We start from the raw sequence: 19,187 nt of genomic DNA, 5'->3' as shown, positions 1-19,187 counted from the left end.
ATCTGTCAGACCTCTGTGCTTTCTGCAATCATGTGCTCTTGGCAGCGTGGTGGTGAGCGGGGACGGATCTGCCACGCAGACACCATTAGCCTGGGGACTCACTACTGAGGGAGAGAGGGCTGGCTGGAGGAAGTCATGTGCCCATGCACGCACAGCCTTTGTGAGCTCAGCAGTCCTTCCCAAGAACCCTCATACCCACCATAGTGGTCCCCACCCTAGCGGTCCCTGCCATAGTGAAGCATGCCGGTGCTTCTTAACCTTTTCTGAGGTTACAATCAGCAGAATTCAAGAATCTAGACATTTCCTTAGAAACTGCCCTGCCAAGACTGTCACTCTGGCCCTGAAACACTTTCCCGTCCTTTCTGTTAAGGGGATGGCATCCCCCTGCTGGACTGTTCATCTTCCAAGGGGCATGGACAAGTCTTTTTTGGTAAAATGTGCTTTGATATTTGAACGTACACTGAGTCAGTTTCCAATCACCCACGTGTGGAGTGTCTCCCAACACGGCCGTCAAAATGTACCCCATGGACGACAACAGGTTGACAATCTACAAACCCAGCCTTGGTTTTCAATGGCTCTGGGCTAAGAATGGTTATTATACTTCTAAAGGTAAAAGTTAAAAAAAAAAAAACACCCCTTTGGTGAGAACAGTTGCTTGATTTTGCCTCTTGACCCACAAAGTCTAAAATATTTACTATCTGACCCTTTATAGGAAGTTTGGTCTGAAACACCCTTGGCAGCTCACGGTTGTGTCTTTGTATGGGTATATCCCCAAGTCTCCTTATCACATACTTAATTTTAATTTCTTTGTAATTACTGAGTACCTTCCACATTATCCATCTTCCTGTGCCCAGCACAAAGCATCTGGCCCAGGACAAAACGGAACTCAAGACACCCTTATTAAAGAAAGGAACTGTCCACCCCATTCTCATGCTCATGGGTGCCTTTCCATATTGCCTGTCACTACAGTTTGCCTCCCTGTGTTTCTTTCTTTACCGATTTCCTTGGACTTCTTATCCCGGGAGCCACTTTCCCTCACTCGTCTTTCTCTAACATGTAGGACTGGGCATTGTTAAATAGTTAAAATAATTTCTTTTATGCTCATGTTAGTTTCTGTAAAAATCTGTAGGTGCCAGGCATTTCTTAAGGTGCTGAAAACTCAAATCTAAAGAAGATACAATTCTGGCCCCTGATGAGCTTACAATCTAGAGACAATCCCACCACATCTCGTTTGGAGGCTAATTTAAACAAACTAGAACAGCAACGTAGCAGAATCTACATTTCTCTATTTTGAAACAACCGAATTATTTCATATTATGATGCAACTTTTGAGTGACTTCCCTCGATGTCACTGTCACTTGACTGGAAGGTGGTTCCCAATTCTAGAGAAGGAAATGCCAGTTAATTTGATATATGATTCCACAGGCATGACTGAGAAGGAAGGACTTTGCTTCAAAACACAACACATTTTGAAACTAAAGGTGGTACCTGTTGGATTAGAGTCTTACTTGAGACAAAGTGATTTATACATTCATGTTATTCTTCCTTTCCATTAGCCAAAATAGCACCCCTGTGCCCCCCCAAACAACACAAAACAAAACCAACAACAGTAACAGAATTGAGTAGACAGAAAGCATGACACAAATACGTAGGCTGTACATATCCAGATGCACACAGGTTAGTTAAATTCTAAAACAGGCAATCTCAAGGTTCTTCCACTTATTTTGACATTTCTTGCTAATCTTCAGTAAGTTGGGGGGAGCCAGCCGATATTTACACGTTATCCACCTAACGCTAGTGATCATTTCCTGCTTGTATCACCGGCTACCAGCCATGATGCTCTGGTGGCTGTCAGGACTAGAGGGTGACACGGACACTAAGCAGTTCTGGCGGTTACTTAAAACCAGGAAGCACGCATACGAGCGCACGCTCACATCCCACTAGTTGTAATTCTCGGTGTGTATCTGAGCGGTGGTGGGGGTGTCAGCCATTCACAGTCTGGACTTCCGACAGACACATATACACAGATACACACGCACACATGTAAGTACAGGACGGGCATTTGCGGCTGCGGCAAACTCACTCGGGACTGATTCCCTCACTCTCGGTTTTGCACCGTGTAGGTGACACCCGGGTCCCCCCGGTGGGCCTATTCTCACTTTGATCAGGTGTGAGGTCTAACCTTCTCTCCGACTGCTCGGCCCTGCCACGGGGGACTCCGGACCTTCCCGGGCTCTGGCTGTGCTCCCGGCGGGGGCGGCCAGCTCGTCGGGCCACGGCCCCACGCCGTTCGCCGGCTCCGGGTCCAGCTCGGGGCTCTGCACCGAGTCGGGCACCGACTCGAAGGCGCTGTTCTCGTCGTCGTCGTCGTCCTGCGAGGAGAAGACGGTGCTCTCGGAGATCTTGGCGCTGTCCACGGACGAGAAGCGGGTGTGGCTGGCGAACCGGCTGCCGCTGTAGCAGGAGGGGCTGTAGCAGGAGGCGCTGTAGCACGAGGAGCTGTAGCACGAGGAGCTGTAGCAGGAGGGGCTGCAGCAGGACGCGTCGCAGCCCTCGCAGCTGTGGTCCCCGCCCTGCCGCGGGCTCGAGTCGCTCTCGCTCCCCGTGCTGGGGAGCGTGTCGCCGTCGGCGAGCGAGCCGTCGGCCGGGTGGCCGGGAGGCGCCGTGCCTCGGGGAGCCTCCTCTCCATCCTCTTCCGGCGGGGGAGGCTCGGCGGCCACCGTGTCCAGCTCGCTGAGCGCATCCTTCTCCGAGGCCTCCCTGAGGGTCGCCTCCTCCTCCGCGCCGTCGTCGTCCGCGCGGGCGCCCTGCGCCGAGGGCAGGCTGTGCAGCAGCGTGTGGATGCGGATGTAGTGCGTCCGCGGGGTCTCGGGCTCCCCGCAGGCCGACGCGATCACCGTCTCCAGCTCGGACACCGGCAGGGAGCACGGCCTGCTCTTCCTCTTCACCGAGGCCCGCAGCTGCAGCCCGGCCTCCCCCTGCCCCAGGGCCGACACGTCCCCCTCCTCCTCCTCCTCCTCCTCCGCCGCCGCGTGCTCCTTCTCCTCCTGCCCCCCAGCGCGGCTCTCCGCCGCCGCTTCCTCGGCCACCGCCGCCGGCCCCCCGGGGCTGCCAGGGGCTTGGCCATCCTCCGGCAGCCCCGGGGGGGCCGCCTCCCCGCCCAGGTCCAGCCGCTCGGCCAGTTCTTCGGCACTCAGGGCGGGCTCCGTGTCCTCCGGTCCCGGGGCCGGAAGCTCCCCAGCCCCCTCGGGTCCCAGAGAGGCTGCGCCATCGTCTCCCGCCTCGGGGGTACCTGCCGCTTCCTCGGCCGCGTTGGCAAGCTCCAGGCTCTCGTCCCGCGCGGGGCCCTCGGCGCTGCCCTGGCTCGGCTGCTCGGCCGCTGGGGTCCCCGAGGGCTCTGCTGCACTGCTCGGGGGCTCGCCTCGGCTGCTGGCCGCCAGGCTGTTCATGGGGCTATCCTGGATTTCCGCGGACTCAGGTTCGGTGCTCAGGGAAGTCTCCTCGTCGTCTGCGGACAGGAAGAAAACGTCACTGTAACGGCGTTAGTCCGCTCTGCCGGACACGGACCATCCTAAGTGAGTTCTGCCTTAGGATATTAGATGCTGGCGTTGGTGAGGGTTTCCCACTGGCCAAAGCTCTGCTAAAAATTCTGCAAGAATGAGTGTTCCTTATGTTAAGGATAATTTGCAGTCACGATCTACCTGAGAATTCGGTTTCAAGGGATATTATTATTATTATTATTATTATTATTATTATTAATTAAAAATACCCGAAGCCTATCCCTTTCTGGGCACATAGCAGGTGCTTCCCAACGCTTGCTACCCGGAAGACCTCAGAAACTAGGGACCCGGATTCCTTGCTGACCCCAGAAAGGGCTAATTACACGTGTTCAGGGTGTTTCCTATGGCTGGGCTCCCCCCAGGATGGTGGACTCAGGTGACTAAAGAGAAGGACATGTGAATGATGGGAGGAGCCACAGTCATTCAATAGCTCAGACTGGAAACCTGGAGATGACTGCAGTGGAAAAAGGAAGCAGGTCTCCACACCAAGCAACCACTCATGGAGCAGCAACCGTGGTTTACCCCTCCTTCCCCTCCATGTGCTGTATTGGATCCCTGCCAGGTATGCATTCCCATTTGAAGCCCTAGCACTCTTCACTGACTGAAGACAAACAACCTGTCTGGTGTGCTGGGAGTCTGTCCTCATTGCTATACTGAAGGAACAGTCAGTCTGATTTTCAGGATGTAGAAAAGGCGGGATTTGAAAGGATGAAACAGTCCAATGTTTTTCTTACAATCTGCATCACGTATTGGGCATAAACAAATGCAACTATTTTTTAAAAAATTGAAGTACAGTTGATTTACAATGTTGTTTTAGTTTCAGGTGTACAGCCAAGTGATCCTGTTATCCATATCTATGTGTGTGTGTATATATGTATTTTTCATATTCTTTTCCATTATAAGTTATTACAAGGTATAATATCTGTATTATACAGTAGGTCCTTGTTGTTTATCTATAGTGGTGTGTATCTGTTAGTCTCAAAGTCCTAATTGATCCCTCTCTCCCTTTCCCCTTTGATAGCCATAACTTTGTTTTCTACCTCTGTAAGTCTATTTCTGTTTTATAAATAAGTTCATTGGTATCATTTTTTAATAGATTCCACATATAAGTGATATCACATAATATTTGTCTTTCTTTGTCTGACTTACTTCACTTGGTATGATAATCTCTAGGTCCATCCATGTTGCTGCAAATGGCATTATTTCATTCTTTTTTATGGCTGAGTAGTATTCCATTGTATAAATATACCACAGCTTCTTTGTCCAGTCATCTGTTGATAGACATTTAGGTTGCTTCCATATCTTGGCTACTGTAAATAGTGCTGCTATGAACACTGGGGTGCATATATCTTTTTGAATTAGAGTTTTCATTTTTTCCAGATATATGCCCAGGAGTAGGATTGCTGGATCATATGGCAACTCTGTTTTTAGTTTTTTAGGGAACCTCCGTATTGTTCTCCATAGTGACTATACCAATTTACATTCCCACCAACAGCGTAGAAAGGAGGGTTCCATTTTCTCCACATCTCTCCAGCATTTATCGTTTGTAGACTTTTTGATGGTGACCATTCTGACTGGTGTGAGGTGACACCTCATGAAAAGTGCAACTTTTGTTTGCTGAGTGGGTGGTGATAAACTCCAGACCCTGAGTTCTCAAAAGCTTTATTAGCTTTAACAGCAGCTCATAAATGTGGCCCAGGAGGACCGAACAGTTCTCAGTGTGCTCTACACTTTGGCTTGAAAAACTGAGCATGGGGTGATTCTGAAGCTTTTTGTCCAATTTATAGTTCTCATTTTCCCCTGTGATATGGTAAAAATCCACTGTGTGATCATAGTTCTTCAATAATACAATATATGATATGCTCATTCATTCACTCATGTATGTAATGATTCACCATCCATTGAGCACATCCCATGTGGGTGCTGGGAGTAAAATGAGAAATTACATATGGCTCCATACCTTCCATGGCCTCATTGTCAATCCCTGCTCCACTGTCTAACCCGCTACCTTTGGGGCACCAGAAGAAAGAGAAACCTCTCAATCAAGGGGACAGAAACCTGGCTTCCAGAGCAGATCCCTGGCTTCTAGGCTTCAAATCAGGATGAAAGATAGAGAATCACAAAACCTACAACATACCTGGAAGGAACTGTGGTTATTGTATTTTTGAGAAAAGAATCACACTGTGACACTAGGCTAGGACCAGACACGAAGTTCATGCGGAAGATACCTGGGTGGATGGAGGAAGTGATCTCAAACCGGAACTGCAGCTGTCCACTCACATGATCTGTTGGAAGCCTGCGGCCAAGTGTGTAGCTGACCACCCTGTCCCTAGAAGGAAATAAGTGTCGTCACGGATCTGGTCAATACCGCTCCTCCTAAAGACCATACGATGTGCTTTCCCTGCCTGTGGGCGAGGCAGGCAAACCCAGGGAGGCCTTGCTCAGGTACAACTGAGATGGTCCTAAGGGAAAGATGAGCTAGTACATCTGCTCACCAGTAATTAAAAAAAACCTCAAGAAAATCCTTACTGAATACTCCAAAGCAGGAATCGGCCAACTACATACAGCCAGTGGTCCAAACCTGTTTTTGGGAGACCATGAGCTGCTTCTTCCATTTTGAAACGGTTGGAAAAAAAAAAAAACAAAAGAAGAGTAGTATTTTGGGACACGTGAAAATGATACGAAATGTAAATTTCAACTTCCGAACATAAAAGTTTTATTGGAACGCGGCTATGGTTATCAGTTTACGTCTTGGCTGGGCTGCTTTCGTGTTACAATGGCAGAGCTGAGCAGCTGAGACAGATATGACTCACACAGCCTGAAATAGTTATTCGCCTGGCCCTTACAGAAAGTTTGCCAACCTGTGTTCTAAAGAAAAAAGAAGAAAGAAAGGAAAAAAAAGGCATCAGTATCCTTTGCTTGCTTTTCCTGAGCAGGCTGACATTTTCCACATATGCCCTTAATAATGGACAGCACCAGCAGCAGATATGTGTGTCATGATGTATGTATATTCTGTACGGAATATCTACAGAAGGATGCTGTCCTGGTTACCAGAGACCCTGTGGCCAGCTTCAGAAAGGGACCTGCTGCAGAATGGAGCGAAGCAAGACCTGCGGGCTGGGTCCATTGGCCTGTGACTTCCAATCACATCAACTCCAGGGTCCCACAGAAAGACTCCACTCTGGACTCTAGCACCGTCCCCTCTGCCGACTCAAGGCAATTTTAGTTACCAAGAAGCCAATGATCCAGAGGGAAATCAACCTGAACCTTTGCTATTATAATTTCATCAACAATGCAGCTTCAGCAGAGTACGTGGTCCCCCGTCTCGGCCCGAATAGGAAAGGTGACTACCTTGGGATGTTCAGAAATGAACAAATCCACTCTATCCAATGATAACAAAGACATATTGCAAAACCAGCTGTTACTTACATGAGTCTGTAATCATTCCATTTATTCATTTGTGACATTCAAATAAAAAGATAAATCACTGGCTGCTAGTGTTTTAATGTTTCTTTCTAGAAAGCACCAGCATCATGAAACATCTCACCCAGTGATCCACTGGCTTAGGAGTTCTCTTTGGTCAGCTCTAGTTTAGTGTTTGGAGTTCCTAGGAAGCCCAGCAAATAAAACATTATATGCCGGGAAAACAGAACGGGCCACACTATTTTATTTATTTAGAAAGGGCTTTGGTCAATATTATGAGGTAGGTCTGTTAGGACTGTAGGAAAGAGATCCTGAACCCAAAACCGAAGTGGAATCAGAGGAAGCCTAAAGACAGTCAAACAGTGAGACAAAAATTAAATTGATCATGCTGTGTGCTTGCCTTCCATGTATTTCTTTCCTTTGCTTTTCACCCACTGTATCGACAAATATTTTGGGGAGCCCGTGCCACGGAAAAAGTGTTGCAGTTGATGCAAACCCTACAAGACATTCCCTGCCTCTAAGTAGCTTACATCCATCTCGGGGGATGAGGCAGGACCACCGCATCAATGCTTCAAGGCAGCGGTGATATTTCCAATGTGAAGCCGAGGCGGGCAGGGGTAGAGGCAGGCAGAGAGCCAGGCAGATAGCTGAGGGCTGGGATGTTCCAGGCAAAGGAATCAAGGGCACCCTCTGAACTGTCTTTATTTTAAAAGTCATACAGTTTGCTATTTGAAAAATGAACAGTTTGGAATCATTTAGTCCCTGTGTGCCATGGACTGCTTTACATTCTTTATGTACTTTTTTGTTTCTTTCTTTGCTTAATCCTCAAGGCCATGGATGGAAGATGTGAACACCAGGTTTGAACACAGCTGGAGCTTCAGAAATGTCAACACCCTTTGGCTGGAGAGTTTAACGTGTGTCTGTGTGCTCACAGCTGCACATACGCTGTAAGGGTCTGATTAAACAGCCTTATGATAACTAATAGTGATTCTAAAGTCCTTTTGACAATCCAAAGAGCTTTGAATTAGGACCCCTGGAAATTCTGCGTAATTTTTCTCATTCCTTTGATATCATTCTAAGTATTGCATTGAAACATATTTATGACCAGACAGCTACACTTTATGTTTTCAAATATAGTTGCTGTTACCTACAGAGATATCTATTACGTACAAGGATTTTATCTGGCCAGAGTTCATTTTAATGAGAACTCTGAGTGGATGTGCACGTAGAAGTTACAAAACACAGAAACACGTTCTCACATACAGTTGAACTACGGGAGCAACAGAATTGCTGCCTTTGCGTGAGAATTCATGTTTTTGAAATCTCATACATATCATCTAGTATTTTCTACAAATTACTAGTGTTTGTGAAGGCAGTCTAAGCTAGCAACCCAGTATTTCATCTTGTTAGGGAAATGTCACAAATGATTAAATCGTATACACAAGATAGGAATATGAATGAAATGATATCCTTCATGGTAAAACAGATGTTAACTTCTACCTGTTCAGAAAAAAATGCTGCATAAAGGGCTTCTCTCACCACTGTGTCTTAGAGATTTTTACTCTCTTGAATAAGGAACCAGTGGTACACACATAAGGGGAAAGAGAAAGGTCTGTGTAGTTAATGATTATAGCTCAAGCAAAATAATTAATGGGAGAAGCCAAGGAAATACAATGGCACTCTTTTGTTTGCATCTCTATGAGGCTATGTTGTTGCCCCCCTTGGGCCTGGCCCACTGGCCGAAGCCCGGTGACCCTGCGCTCTCGGTCAAGGTTTACCCGATGGCATGTCTTTCCAGGAGCCTCTGAACGGGCATCGACAGCTTTCCCAAGAACCGCTTGATGATGGGGCGGCTCTTGGCAAACTTGTCCTTCACCTCGATTTCCAGCACGTCAGTGGGCAAGGACACAAAGCTGAACTGCTGTAATGAAGAAAACAAGTCCCGTCAATTTACTGCGAGGTGTGAAGGCTGGCCGATCCCCAGGCCATCTGCTTTGGGTGATGTCATTGTAAAAAACCCAAGCAGCCATATATTTATATCTATATTTATATCTACATTTATCTATCTATCCATCTGTCTATCTGTATATCATCTATCTCAACATTTCAGAAATGCTGTGGACCCTGTTTATTCAATAAATGAATAATGACAACCATGAGGTGCTTCTTCAGTGCTTAAAAATAAGGTTATTCTCTGAGATTCCAATAATCAAATCAACTCTAAAGAGAAAGACTGCTACCCAGGTTTCATCATGTTTGACTAAAGGTACCAACATAACTAAAGAAAGAACAAGCAAGCGGGGTGGAGGGTGGGAAGGGATAGACTGGGATTTCAAAATTGTAGAATAGACTACACTGTATAGCACAGGGAGATATACACAAAATGTTATGATAACTCACGGAGAAAAAAATGTGACAATGAGTGTGTATATGTCCATGAATAACTGAAAAATTGTGCTGAACACTGGAATTTGACACAACATTGTAAAATGATTATAAATCAATAAAAAATGTTAAAAAAAAAAGCATCCAAAATGAAAAAAAAAAAAAAAAGAAAGAACAAGCAAAACTCATCTATTATTAAGGAAATGCACATTAAATCAACAATGCAATGTCTTTTTTTTTTTTCTTCATGATTATAATGGCAAAGATTTTTTAAAAGTTTGATGATACCCTGCATTCTGGAAAGTGGGGAGAGACAAGAATTCTCACACTCTATTGATGGAGATAAAAATTGATTTGACCCTTGGGAAGGGAATTGGCAATATTTATTGGTATTTAAATGATAAATTCCCTTCAACCCAGAATTCTACTTCTAGGAATTTTCTCTCTGAAACTTAACTTGTACAAGAGTGCAAAATATATATACATTTTATAAGGATGTTCACTGGAGTATTATTAACAATAGCTAAAGGCTGGAAAGATTTAAAAAATGCCTACCAATAGGAAACCAGCTAAACGAAGGATGGCAAATCTTTGAAACAGAGAACTCTATTGTCATTAAAAGATCTAGGTAAATAAATATGTTCTAACATGAAATGATACTTGACCAATTAAATGAAAAAAGCCTGATATAGAAAAATGTGAAGAGTGGGATTCCACCTGTACTTTGAATTGCAGAGAAAACGCCTGGAGGGTACACTCCAAACTGAACGCGAGAAAGTGGGCTGGTAGAGGAGGGGAGAGAGCAAATCTTTTTCATTTGATTCTGAAGTGTTCGTTTCTTAAAGGGCACACTGTGTGGCTTTAAAAATAAAAGCGACAACAGTTAAAGGAAGACTGTGATCACCAGAAGCTGGCTTGGTCAACAACAAGCGTAGAAAAGGAGAGACAGGTAAACGTTTTCATTGCCCAGTTCAGATTACCTGGGAGGACTCTTGATTAACACTGAATGTTACAGTACCCTTAATCAAGGGTTGTAAAACAGCTGACATATATAATTATTTTCTTTTATTCTGATGAATTCCTAACAGCAATCTTTTCACTGTAGTTGATTTCGAATTTCAGAGATTAAATATGTTGGGCATGCTAATGTTAATGTTGCCTCTGTATCAGTCAGGATGGGCTAGGAAACGCTGCAGTAACAACCAAGTCCCCAGTCCCAGCGACTTCACGGTAGCAAGGTTCTGCTTCTTGCTCACAGTGCCATCGTGGGCTGGCAGAGGGCTCTGCTCCTTAGTCACTCAGGGAGCCAGGCTGATGGAGCGGGCACCCTCTCAAACACTGCCAGTCACAGTGACAGAGGGACAGAGAACTCTGGAGGGTCTTCCTCCAGTATATAAGTGTTCGCTTTCAAACCCAAGTCTTCATCACAACTAGACACACACCCCAGCCATCCACAGGGACTAGGAAATGTGCTCCTACCATGTGTCTGGGAGATAACAGAAATATTTGGCAAACAGCAATAATGACTTCCACACCCTCCATGTGTTACTTCTAATTTCCATTACAAATTCGTTTCAGTTACCATCTATATAATTGTTAAGAAGCAATCATTCCTGGTACTGACAAAACTGAATTTCCAAACCCAGGAATAGGCTTGATCCTCGTCTAAGAAGGTCTGTTTGAGTGAGCATCCAGGCCCCCTAACTGTCTCAGGTCCCCAGACTCTGGTATCTTCTGCTCAGTGATTCCACGCTGAATGTACCATCACGGACCTCCTCACCTAAATGCTCACCCATAGGCAAGATGCGCTACAGTACTTGTACGTGACAGAATGGTTAATAATATTCTAAATGACAGTAATTTATGGTTAGATGTAAATATCACAATAGCAACAATAACACATGAAAGGACATTAAGATAGAAGACGCTTGTTTTCCAAAGCCAAGTACCAAGAGCAGGAAACACGATTTATAATCACAGTGATATAAATGAAACACATAGAAAAAAGACTAGAAAGACCTACAACCAATTTTAATAGCAGTCATTTTACCAAGTAAGAATATACTTCCCCGCATTTCTTTCTCTGATGAGCATGTAGTTGTTTTGTTTTTTTTTTATTTTAATTGAAGTCTAGTCAGTTTACAATGCTGTGTCAATTTCTGGTGTACAGCACAGTGCTTCAGTCATAGAGGAACATACATGTATTCATTTTCATATTCTTTTTCACCATGAGTTACTATAAGATATTGAATATAGTTTCCCATGCTGTACAGTATAAGCTTGTTTCTAAGCATGTATTGTTTTTATAATTAAAAAATATAGTCAGCTTTATTAAAACAAGGGTTTTTCAGGCTCTAGCAGCCTGCATGGGACACTGAAGTCAGTGTCCCAAAACATGCTCTGAAACTTGGGGGCGACTCCTGGGTTCCTTCCTCCCTCCTCTCTTCACATATCCACCCCGTTGTCACTGGCACCAGCCTGTCCCCACCAGGCCCTCACTTCCGTGCCATGGTTATCGGAGTCCATGTAACCCCACAGCGAGGTCAGGTTCTTTAAAGAACCAGTGAGCACCTTTGAAAATGTAAAAGTCTGTCTGTTCACCAGCAAGCTACCTGCTCTTGGGAGCCTAAGGCCGGGGTGACGCGTGTCATCTGGCTGCTGCCCCGGCTCTCACTCTGAGCCTCTGAAGAGCTTCTGGAGTGAGGTGGGCGTGGCTTCTCTTCCAAGGTCTACACGTCTAAGTTCCTGACTTTCTCATTCGCAACCTCACGGAGCCTGAGCATCTTCAACTAGAGACTGGGAGAAGAAGGTCCATGCCATGTCACATTTGCTGCATCCTTCCTTCTCCATTCCTGGTCTCCCCAGACTCTACCTGCCCCATCCTCTACTATCGCCTTCTCCTTCTGACTCTTAAATTATTGGACTTCTTTCAAATTTACTACCTTATTTCAGCTGGATTTTAATGGTCAATAACTCTATACAGTTGTTTGTAGTAACTTGTAAGCCTGGTTCAAATAAGAGATAAGATAAGAGCTACAATGTTCCTACTATTAATGCCCACTGTTTTCCTGTCCAGGGAAATGGCCCAGTTAATGGTCAAAAGAGAAATCTGTGCACCATGTCTGCAAAAGATTTTCAAAAAATGCATCATGGATCTAAGCCCTCTGCTCCTTGGGGACTTTTGTCTCCTTGCATCCTAGTTCGCCTGAGAAAGAAATCAACGTGGCAAGTGAAACAACCACCCTCAGATCCTAGGGATCTACAGTCTGGCCATTTCCCACTTCATCGTCTTCTTTTTGCTCGAGAGCATCTAATGGGAACTGTACCCCATGCTTGGACCAATCAATCAATCAATGGCTCCTTATCTCAGGATAAACCATGAAACCATTCTAAACAAAGAAACTCTTGGTGTCTTGAGGGTCAGAGAATAAAATTCCATAGGTCACCTTTCCACCAGTGCATCAGATTCTGAATTCTTTTTCTTGGGTGCACTTGAAGAAAAAACTTCAATCATCAGACCTCTTATAATTGGGCAGGAATGGCAGGAAGAGAGGTGTGCAAGACTCTCAGGCATGAGCTGGGATGACACAGGATTCTCACAGCATCAAGCCTCCTTTTGGTTAAAAGTTAACTTTCTTTTGTTTATGCACAGGCTGTGGGACTCATTTCTGCTTTAGGCCACTGGTATGTAGCCTTGACTTTCATTAGAATCATCTGGGGAACTTTCACAAAAATACCCATTACTGGATCCCATCCTTGGCTCGTTAAATTAGATTCCATTAGAGATGGAACTGGGCACTGGGGTGTTTCAAGCACCCCAGATTCCCGTGCAACCAGAGTGGAGAACCACAGTTCTCTCAGTAATAATCCATTTCAACATGGAATACTCATTGTTAGGGAAAAACATCCCTTACGTCAAATCTAAATCTTCCTCTGTGGCCTAAATATTTAGTCCAGTGATTCGTAACCAGTTCTTCAAACCCCAGTTTAACAGCTTCTTTATTTTGTTGGTCTTGGCATTCTTATTAATAGCAGTGGATGGTAGCGAGCCTCTAGCCAGCAGATGCCAGCAACACATCCCAAGCTGTGACAACCAGAAACAACTTCAGACATTGCCCAATGTCCCCTGGAGACAAAGCTGCCCTTCCTGAGAACCACCGACACAGGTCTACGTTCTTCCGTTTTCCAGAGAGCTGTTAGACTGGTGTTGCAAAATATGTTTTTTTAAAAAAATATATTTTGGTTGGCATTGTTACATAATATGCCATTTATAGAAATAAGGTGATTTATTTATTATAATCCACCTGGCTTCATAAAGGATATGGGGTAGATCTTTTATAAACAGAACTTCCATAAATTGAACTTACTGAAATAAAAACAGAGTAGAGAACTAAAAGAAATACTTAATTGGCAGTGGTGTAAACTGGCAGAAGTTCCATACTGGGCAACTGAGGCAGGGGTCAGAAGAGTGTTGGTCTTAAAGGAGCCAAGGGCTCAGAAGGAGGGGGGTTACATATTTACTCACAGACACTTGCTGGGCACTGACTCTGAGCAGGGTGCTGGTGACACGGCCACCGCCCTCAAGTCCTGGAGTCACAGGTCGTTAACTTTAAGAGCTCACAGTCTTACACTGTGGGTAAAATGCCAAAACAGATGGTTCCATAGTAAGACTCCTCAAAGGCTCAGCCTGATAGACAGGTATGGAGAGGAGGGGTGGCGATGGTGGTGGGGAGAAGGCTGATGAACAGGTAAAGACAGCTTCCCCAAGGCTGCAGTTCCTTAACTAAGCCTTCACAGACAAGTACACATCAGCTGGATGAAGAAGGTGTAGGAGGAACACTCCAGGGAGAGAGAAGGTGGTGGGAAAAAGGCTGAAATTCACAGAGTGTGCAGATCCCTTTGAGAAATGTGGGTGCCTCACTACATCTGGGTCATAGTGGGGATCACGTAATAAGATGAAATAGGATAGATAAGTAGGATCCAAATCATAAACAGCCTCCTGGCCAGAGCTTGGACTTACCCCAAGCCATGTAGGAGCAATCGAAGGATCTGAATTATGCAAATGACACACTTGGATTTGCATTTTAGAGGAGTCACTGCAGTAGTGCTGGGGATGTGCCCATAGATGGGTCAGGCCAGGAGGCAGACAGATCAGATGCGACAAGTGAGAAACGAGAAGGAAGCCTGCCAGGCAAGGGGTGGGTGGTGACAGGATTGTTGACTCGCTCAATGCCAGTGAGAGCCATGATGTGTGGGAGAGAAGGAGATCACAGTTCCCAAGACTGGATATGCAAGACTGAGAGCATGTGGGAGGACTGAGAGCTAGAAATGAAGAGAGGGGCTGAGTGACTGAATGTCCCAAAGTAATGAAGGTAAAGACTCACGGAAGCCGGAGGTTGGGTGTGGAAGGACCAGTGAAAAGAGAGCTGGAGAGCTTGCAATATTTTCACACGATCTAGGGTTGCACTGGAATGGATGACTGGTGACAGATGGAAGTAAAGGTCAATGAGATAGAAGAGGTTAAGGAAATGAGAATCTGATGGGTCATTCATGGGGACACTGATCATCCAGGATAATGGTTTAGGTCTTGGGGAGAAAGGGAAGATGGTGTTACAGGTAGAAAGTTCTAGTAAAGTTGTAGCTGAGGAAATAATGGGACCCATCATGTAGTCTTGATGGGACTACATCATTGATGTAGCCAAGACAGTAAGGACATCAATGGGAGTGGGGGAACTATAATCAAAAATGAAGAAGTAGCTGTGGGAAATTTCAGAGACACGTTCAGTATGAGTTGGAAAGTACTTTCACTTAGGCGTTTAGGGACATGTATGAGAAAAGATGACCCCAGTTGGAGACAGCAGAAGTCAGGAAGGGTTGAGAATTAAAAAGTGGTAAGGATGGTTAACTTGTTTTGGGTCATGTTACATTTGAAGAGGTAGGAGGCTATTTGGGAGTAAGGCAAGAATACAAACGCAAAGCCAAGATTGGATGCCTGGTGATGTGGGGCAGGAGTGGTCCAAACTGTTATGTGAAATAGGCCATGATATGTAGTTAGAGGGACATCTAGTTTTGCCTCTCTTCTCTCACAGCCATAAGGGGAAAATAAAACACCAATTCCACGCATGAGAGACTGCCTGGTGCCATTCAGCCAACATCATTATTTAACACTAATGGAAGTTAAATGGATTAGTCTTGGTTGCTTCCTGGGCAGAAGTTCTCCAAGGAGAAGGAAAGCAGGAAGGAAGTAAATGGAGCATGCAAACTGCAGCTACTCTTCTTTAGAAACTTGCATGGCATGTGACTGTCAATTCAGGTGACACTATTCGTTGAGTTTAAAAACGCCAAATAGAGTGCTGCCTACAGTCAAGTCCAAGAAGAGACAGAAAAACAGTTCCACTAGCAGAGCAATAATTGAATCAAGAGCAATTGTTTTCTCTCTCATTAGCAATATTGTAGGGCTTTCTATTAAGAGGTGATGCCTTTGGGGTCTGCCATGCCATGCAGTGCGCAGCCTGACTGTATCCCAGGAAGGAAGTGTCAGAATCCTGCTGAGACAGAAGCCCTGTTATCCGCAGGGAATCTAATTGCTTTGAATAGTAAAAGCTGCTCTTGCAAATTTGTGATATATGGAAAACTTATGTTTCCTCTTATGCCTAAGAACAAGTGAACTGGATCTTGACTGGGTCTCCACCACCTCCACATCAAGCTCTGAGAAAACTCAGAAAAAGGAATGAATATTATTCATTTTATTTGCAGCCACTGCTATGGCAAAGTGAGGCCAAGATTTACTCATGGCTTGACTGAGTAGGAAGCAAGGTCTGCATGTGTGTTCTTGTAAACGTGTTATGTAACTGTATATCATACTTAAAATATGTCAAATACAAAAATATTTATTATACATCCTACATACATGTATTCTATTGATAATCTGTTTCTATATCCATGTCCTTATCTACATCTATATCTGTATCTCTAAGTCTTTTGCTTCTGAAGATGATTCACTTGAGCACTTACAAAGAAGAAATGGGATTAGATAATAGATTGGAAACCAAGAAGACCAAAATTTGCTGTGTGATCATAAGCACCTTAATTAACCTTTCTGTGTCTACTTTACAGTGTCCCTAAGAAGGAAAAGAACCGTTCTCTCAACGTCACTGTCTGCATATTCTTTGTTGGTAAACTGTCATCGTCAGAGGCGAAGTTCCTCAACCGTACACCTTGGTCAACACAGTTTGTTCTTCTCACCTTCAGGAGCTTATATCCAATCAGTCATTGAGTCTAAACTCTCTAGAGTTCATTCTCTCCTCCTCACTTCTGCTGTCACTGGCCCCTGTAATTCCCGCTCATACAATAACCTCCTAACTGGTCTTCCAGTCTTCAGTTTCTTTCTTACAGTTACCAGTAAATTTATGCTTCTGAAACACAGAGCTGATCCTTCCATTCTCTTGCATAATAACTTCCCCTGACTTTTTCTCACTTACAGGATGAAATCCAAATTTCCTAACGACACATCTGGTTCCTGTCAACCTTTCTAGTTGCATGTATTATGTACATTCTCTGACAACCTCATTTTCTTTCACACATTTTTCAGGGACTATTTTCCTAGAAGTTGTTTTTTCCCAACTTCCCAGCCATGCCAAACTCCTACTCATCCTTTAAAAGCCCATTCAATAGAATTTCTTCTGTGAAGTCTTTTCTGACTTCTGACAACTGTTCTTTCTTCTGCTTCAGTATCTCCTCTATGATTCTTATCACATTATTCATTTTCTTGTGGTTAATATGAATGCACATGTAGCATCTGTTTTTAGTATAGCTATTTGCATGTAGAAATGTGTAATTTGAATATAGAAATCCACATCAACAAATGAGGGAATGAGTGACTGGCTACTCCCTGAGGTAATTCCACCCTGTTATCACATACTGATGTTGTGAAAGTGGAATATAATCCAAGCTTACAGGTAACCTAAAATACACTCATCTACAAGTGCTAGATTGACCCTTCAGTGCCCAAGCCATACTAGTTATTGCTCTGGTAGAAAGTCTAAGGGTTATATTATAGAGATGAGCTTTTCTGAAATGGAACTCTTCATTTGGATGTGAGATGTGGCCACTGACACAGGCTGGCATTGAAGAGTGAAAAATGTGGTAGGGAGAATTCTGAGATGCCCAAGATCCCCCTGCCCATCTCATATAATGCCCTTTTGGAGTGTGGGTGGGGCCCGTGAATATGATGTATGTCATGCCCATGTAACCAGGCAACCAGGTAACCAATCAGTGGAGCCCAAGTTAATCAAAAGGCAGATTAGCTGGGTGGGCTGACCTAATCAGGTGAGGCGAACCCTTTTGAAAAAACTGAACACTTTCTGAAGTCAGAGAAATGGAAGTGCAAGAGGGAGTCAATGCAAGGAAGATTCCCCATCACTGACTTTGATGATGGAGAAGGCTATGTGGTAAGGACCAGAGAATTGCCTCTAGGAGCTGAGAGTGGCCACCAGCCACCAACCAATTCAGTGAGGATCTGAATTCTGCTAACAACCCCAATGATCTTGTAAATGGTCTAGAAGAGAACATAGCTCATCCAGCATCCTTGATTTCCAGCATCCCTACTTTCAGTCTTGGAGACCCTGACCACAGAATCCAGCTAGGCTGGTCAAGACTCTTGATCCACAGGACTGTGAAATAGTAAATAGCAATTGTTTCAAGTTGCTAGATTTGTGGTAATCTGTTATGCAACAACAGAAACTTAGTGCAATAATCTAAATTAGAGTAAGTAACAGCAGGGTGAGGACACCTTCTGAACAGGTATACAGAGCTGTTTGTTGGCAGTTAGTGTTTAAATCAGTGTGCTACAGCGTCCCCCAAACTGGTTTCTATGTGATGTCGAGGGTTCCAGGAAAAAAAAGGGCTCTGATGAGAAGCACTGAGTTAAACAAGGGGAAAAAGATTTCCTTACTGTCAGTGACACAAGGCTTTACTTATACAAATGGGCAAAGATAGAATGCAGTCTCCATATTTGACTGTGGTGCCTCCCCTGGGGTGTGTGTGGTGTCATGGGAGAGACATGTGGTAGACTGCTGTTAGGTAGATCACAGTTTAGGAAATTGGCATTTTGTGTCCAGTTAAAGTTCAAAATACTGAGGGGAAAAAATAATTGTCAACCTAGAGTTTTATACCTACTAAATTCTCATTCAAGAATGAAGTAAAAATAAAGATATTGAAATACACAAACACTTCAAGAGTTCACCATCCACAAATTTCAGAGCTTTTTTTCCCCAGACAGTTTATAAATTATAAGCTAAGGCATCAGATTAATAAAAAGAGATACAGTAGAGATATAAAAAATCATGGTATATACAGATGGCCCCTGACTTAGGATGGTTCAACTTAGGACATTTTGACTTTACAATACATTCAGTAGAGACTATACCTTGAGTTTTGAATTTTGAACTTCTCTTGGGCTAGCAACACGTGTTATGATGATACTGTCCCGTGATGCCGGGCAGCAGCAGAGAGCCACGGCTGCCAGCTGGCCACGCGATCATGAGGGCGAACAACTGGTAACGCCCACAACCACTCTGTACCCAGACATTTATTTTTCACTTTCACTTTTAGTACAGAATTCAGTAAGTTACATGAGATATTAATCACTTTAGTATAAAGCAGGCTTTGTGTTGGATGATTTTGCCAAACTGTAGGCTAATGTAAGTGTTCTGAGAACATTCAAGACAGGCTAGGCTAACCTATGAAGTTCGGTTGGTTAAGGGATATTAAATGCACTTTTGACTTATGATATTTTCAACTTATGATGGGTTTATTGGG

At 44.4% G+C, this 19,187-nt stretch overlaps 1 protein-coding gene across 1 annotated transcript in view; it reads right to left on the bottom strand.

The window, feature by feature from the left end:
• HECW1 (HECT, C2 and WW domain containing E3 ubiquitin protein ligase 1) overlaps positions 1–19,187 on the bottom strand; it is a 126,064-nt gene that overhangs the window by 92,351 nt on the left and 14,526 nt on the right. Inside the window, exons 4-6 of the mRNA XM_074367702.1 lie at positions 8,762–8,904; positions 5,789–5,889; positions 2,183–3,508 (exon numbers count right to left, since the gene is read on the bottom strand). Of these exons, the coding sequence (XP_074223803.1) occupies positions 2,183–3,508; positions 5,789–5,889; positions 8,762–8,904 (1,570 nt within the window). The remainder of the gene's footprint in view (positions 1–2,182; positions 3,509–5,788; positions 5,890–8,761; positions 8,905–19,187) is intronic.

The sequence above is a fragment of the Camelus bactrianus genome, chromosome 7 (assembly GCF_048773025.1).
Source record: "Camelus bactrianus isolate YW-2024 breed Bactrian camel chromosome 7, ASM4877302v1, whole genome shotgun sequence".
Lineage (NCBI taxonomy): Eukaryota > Metazoa > Chordata > Mammalia > Artiodactyla > Camelidae > Camelus > Camelus bactrianus.
The sequence above is the reverse complement of the archived record's forward strand: the minus strand, read 5'-3'. Positions and strand labels throughout refer to the sequence as shown.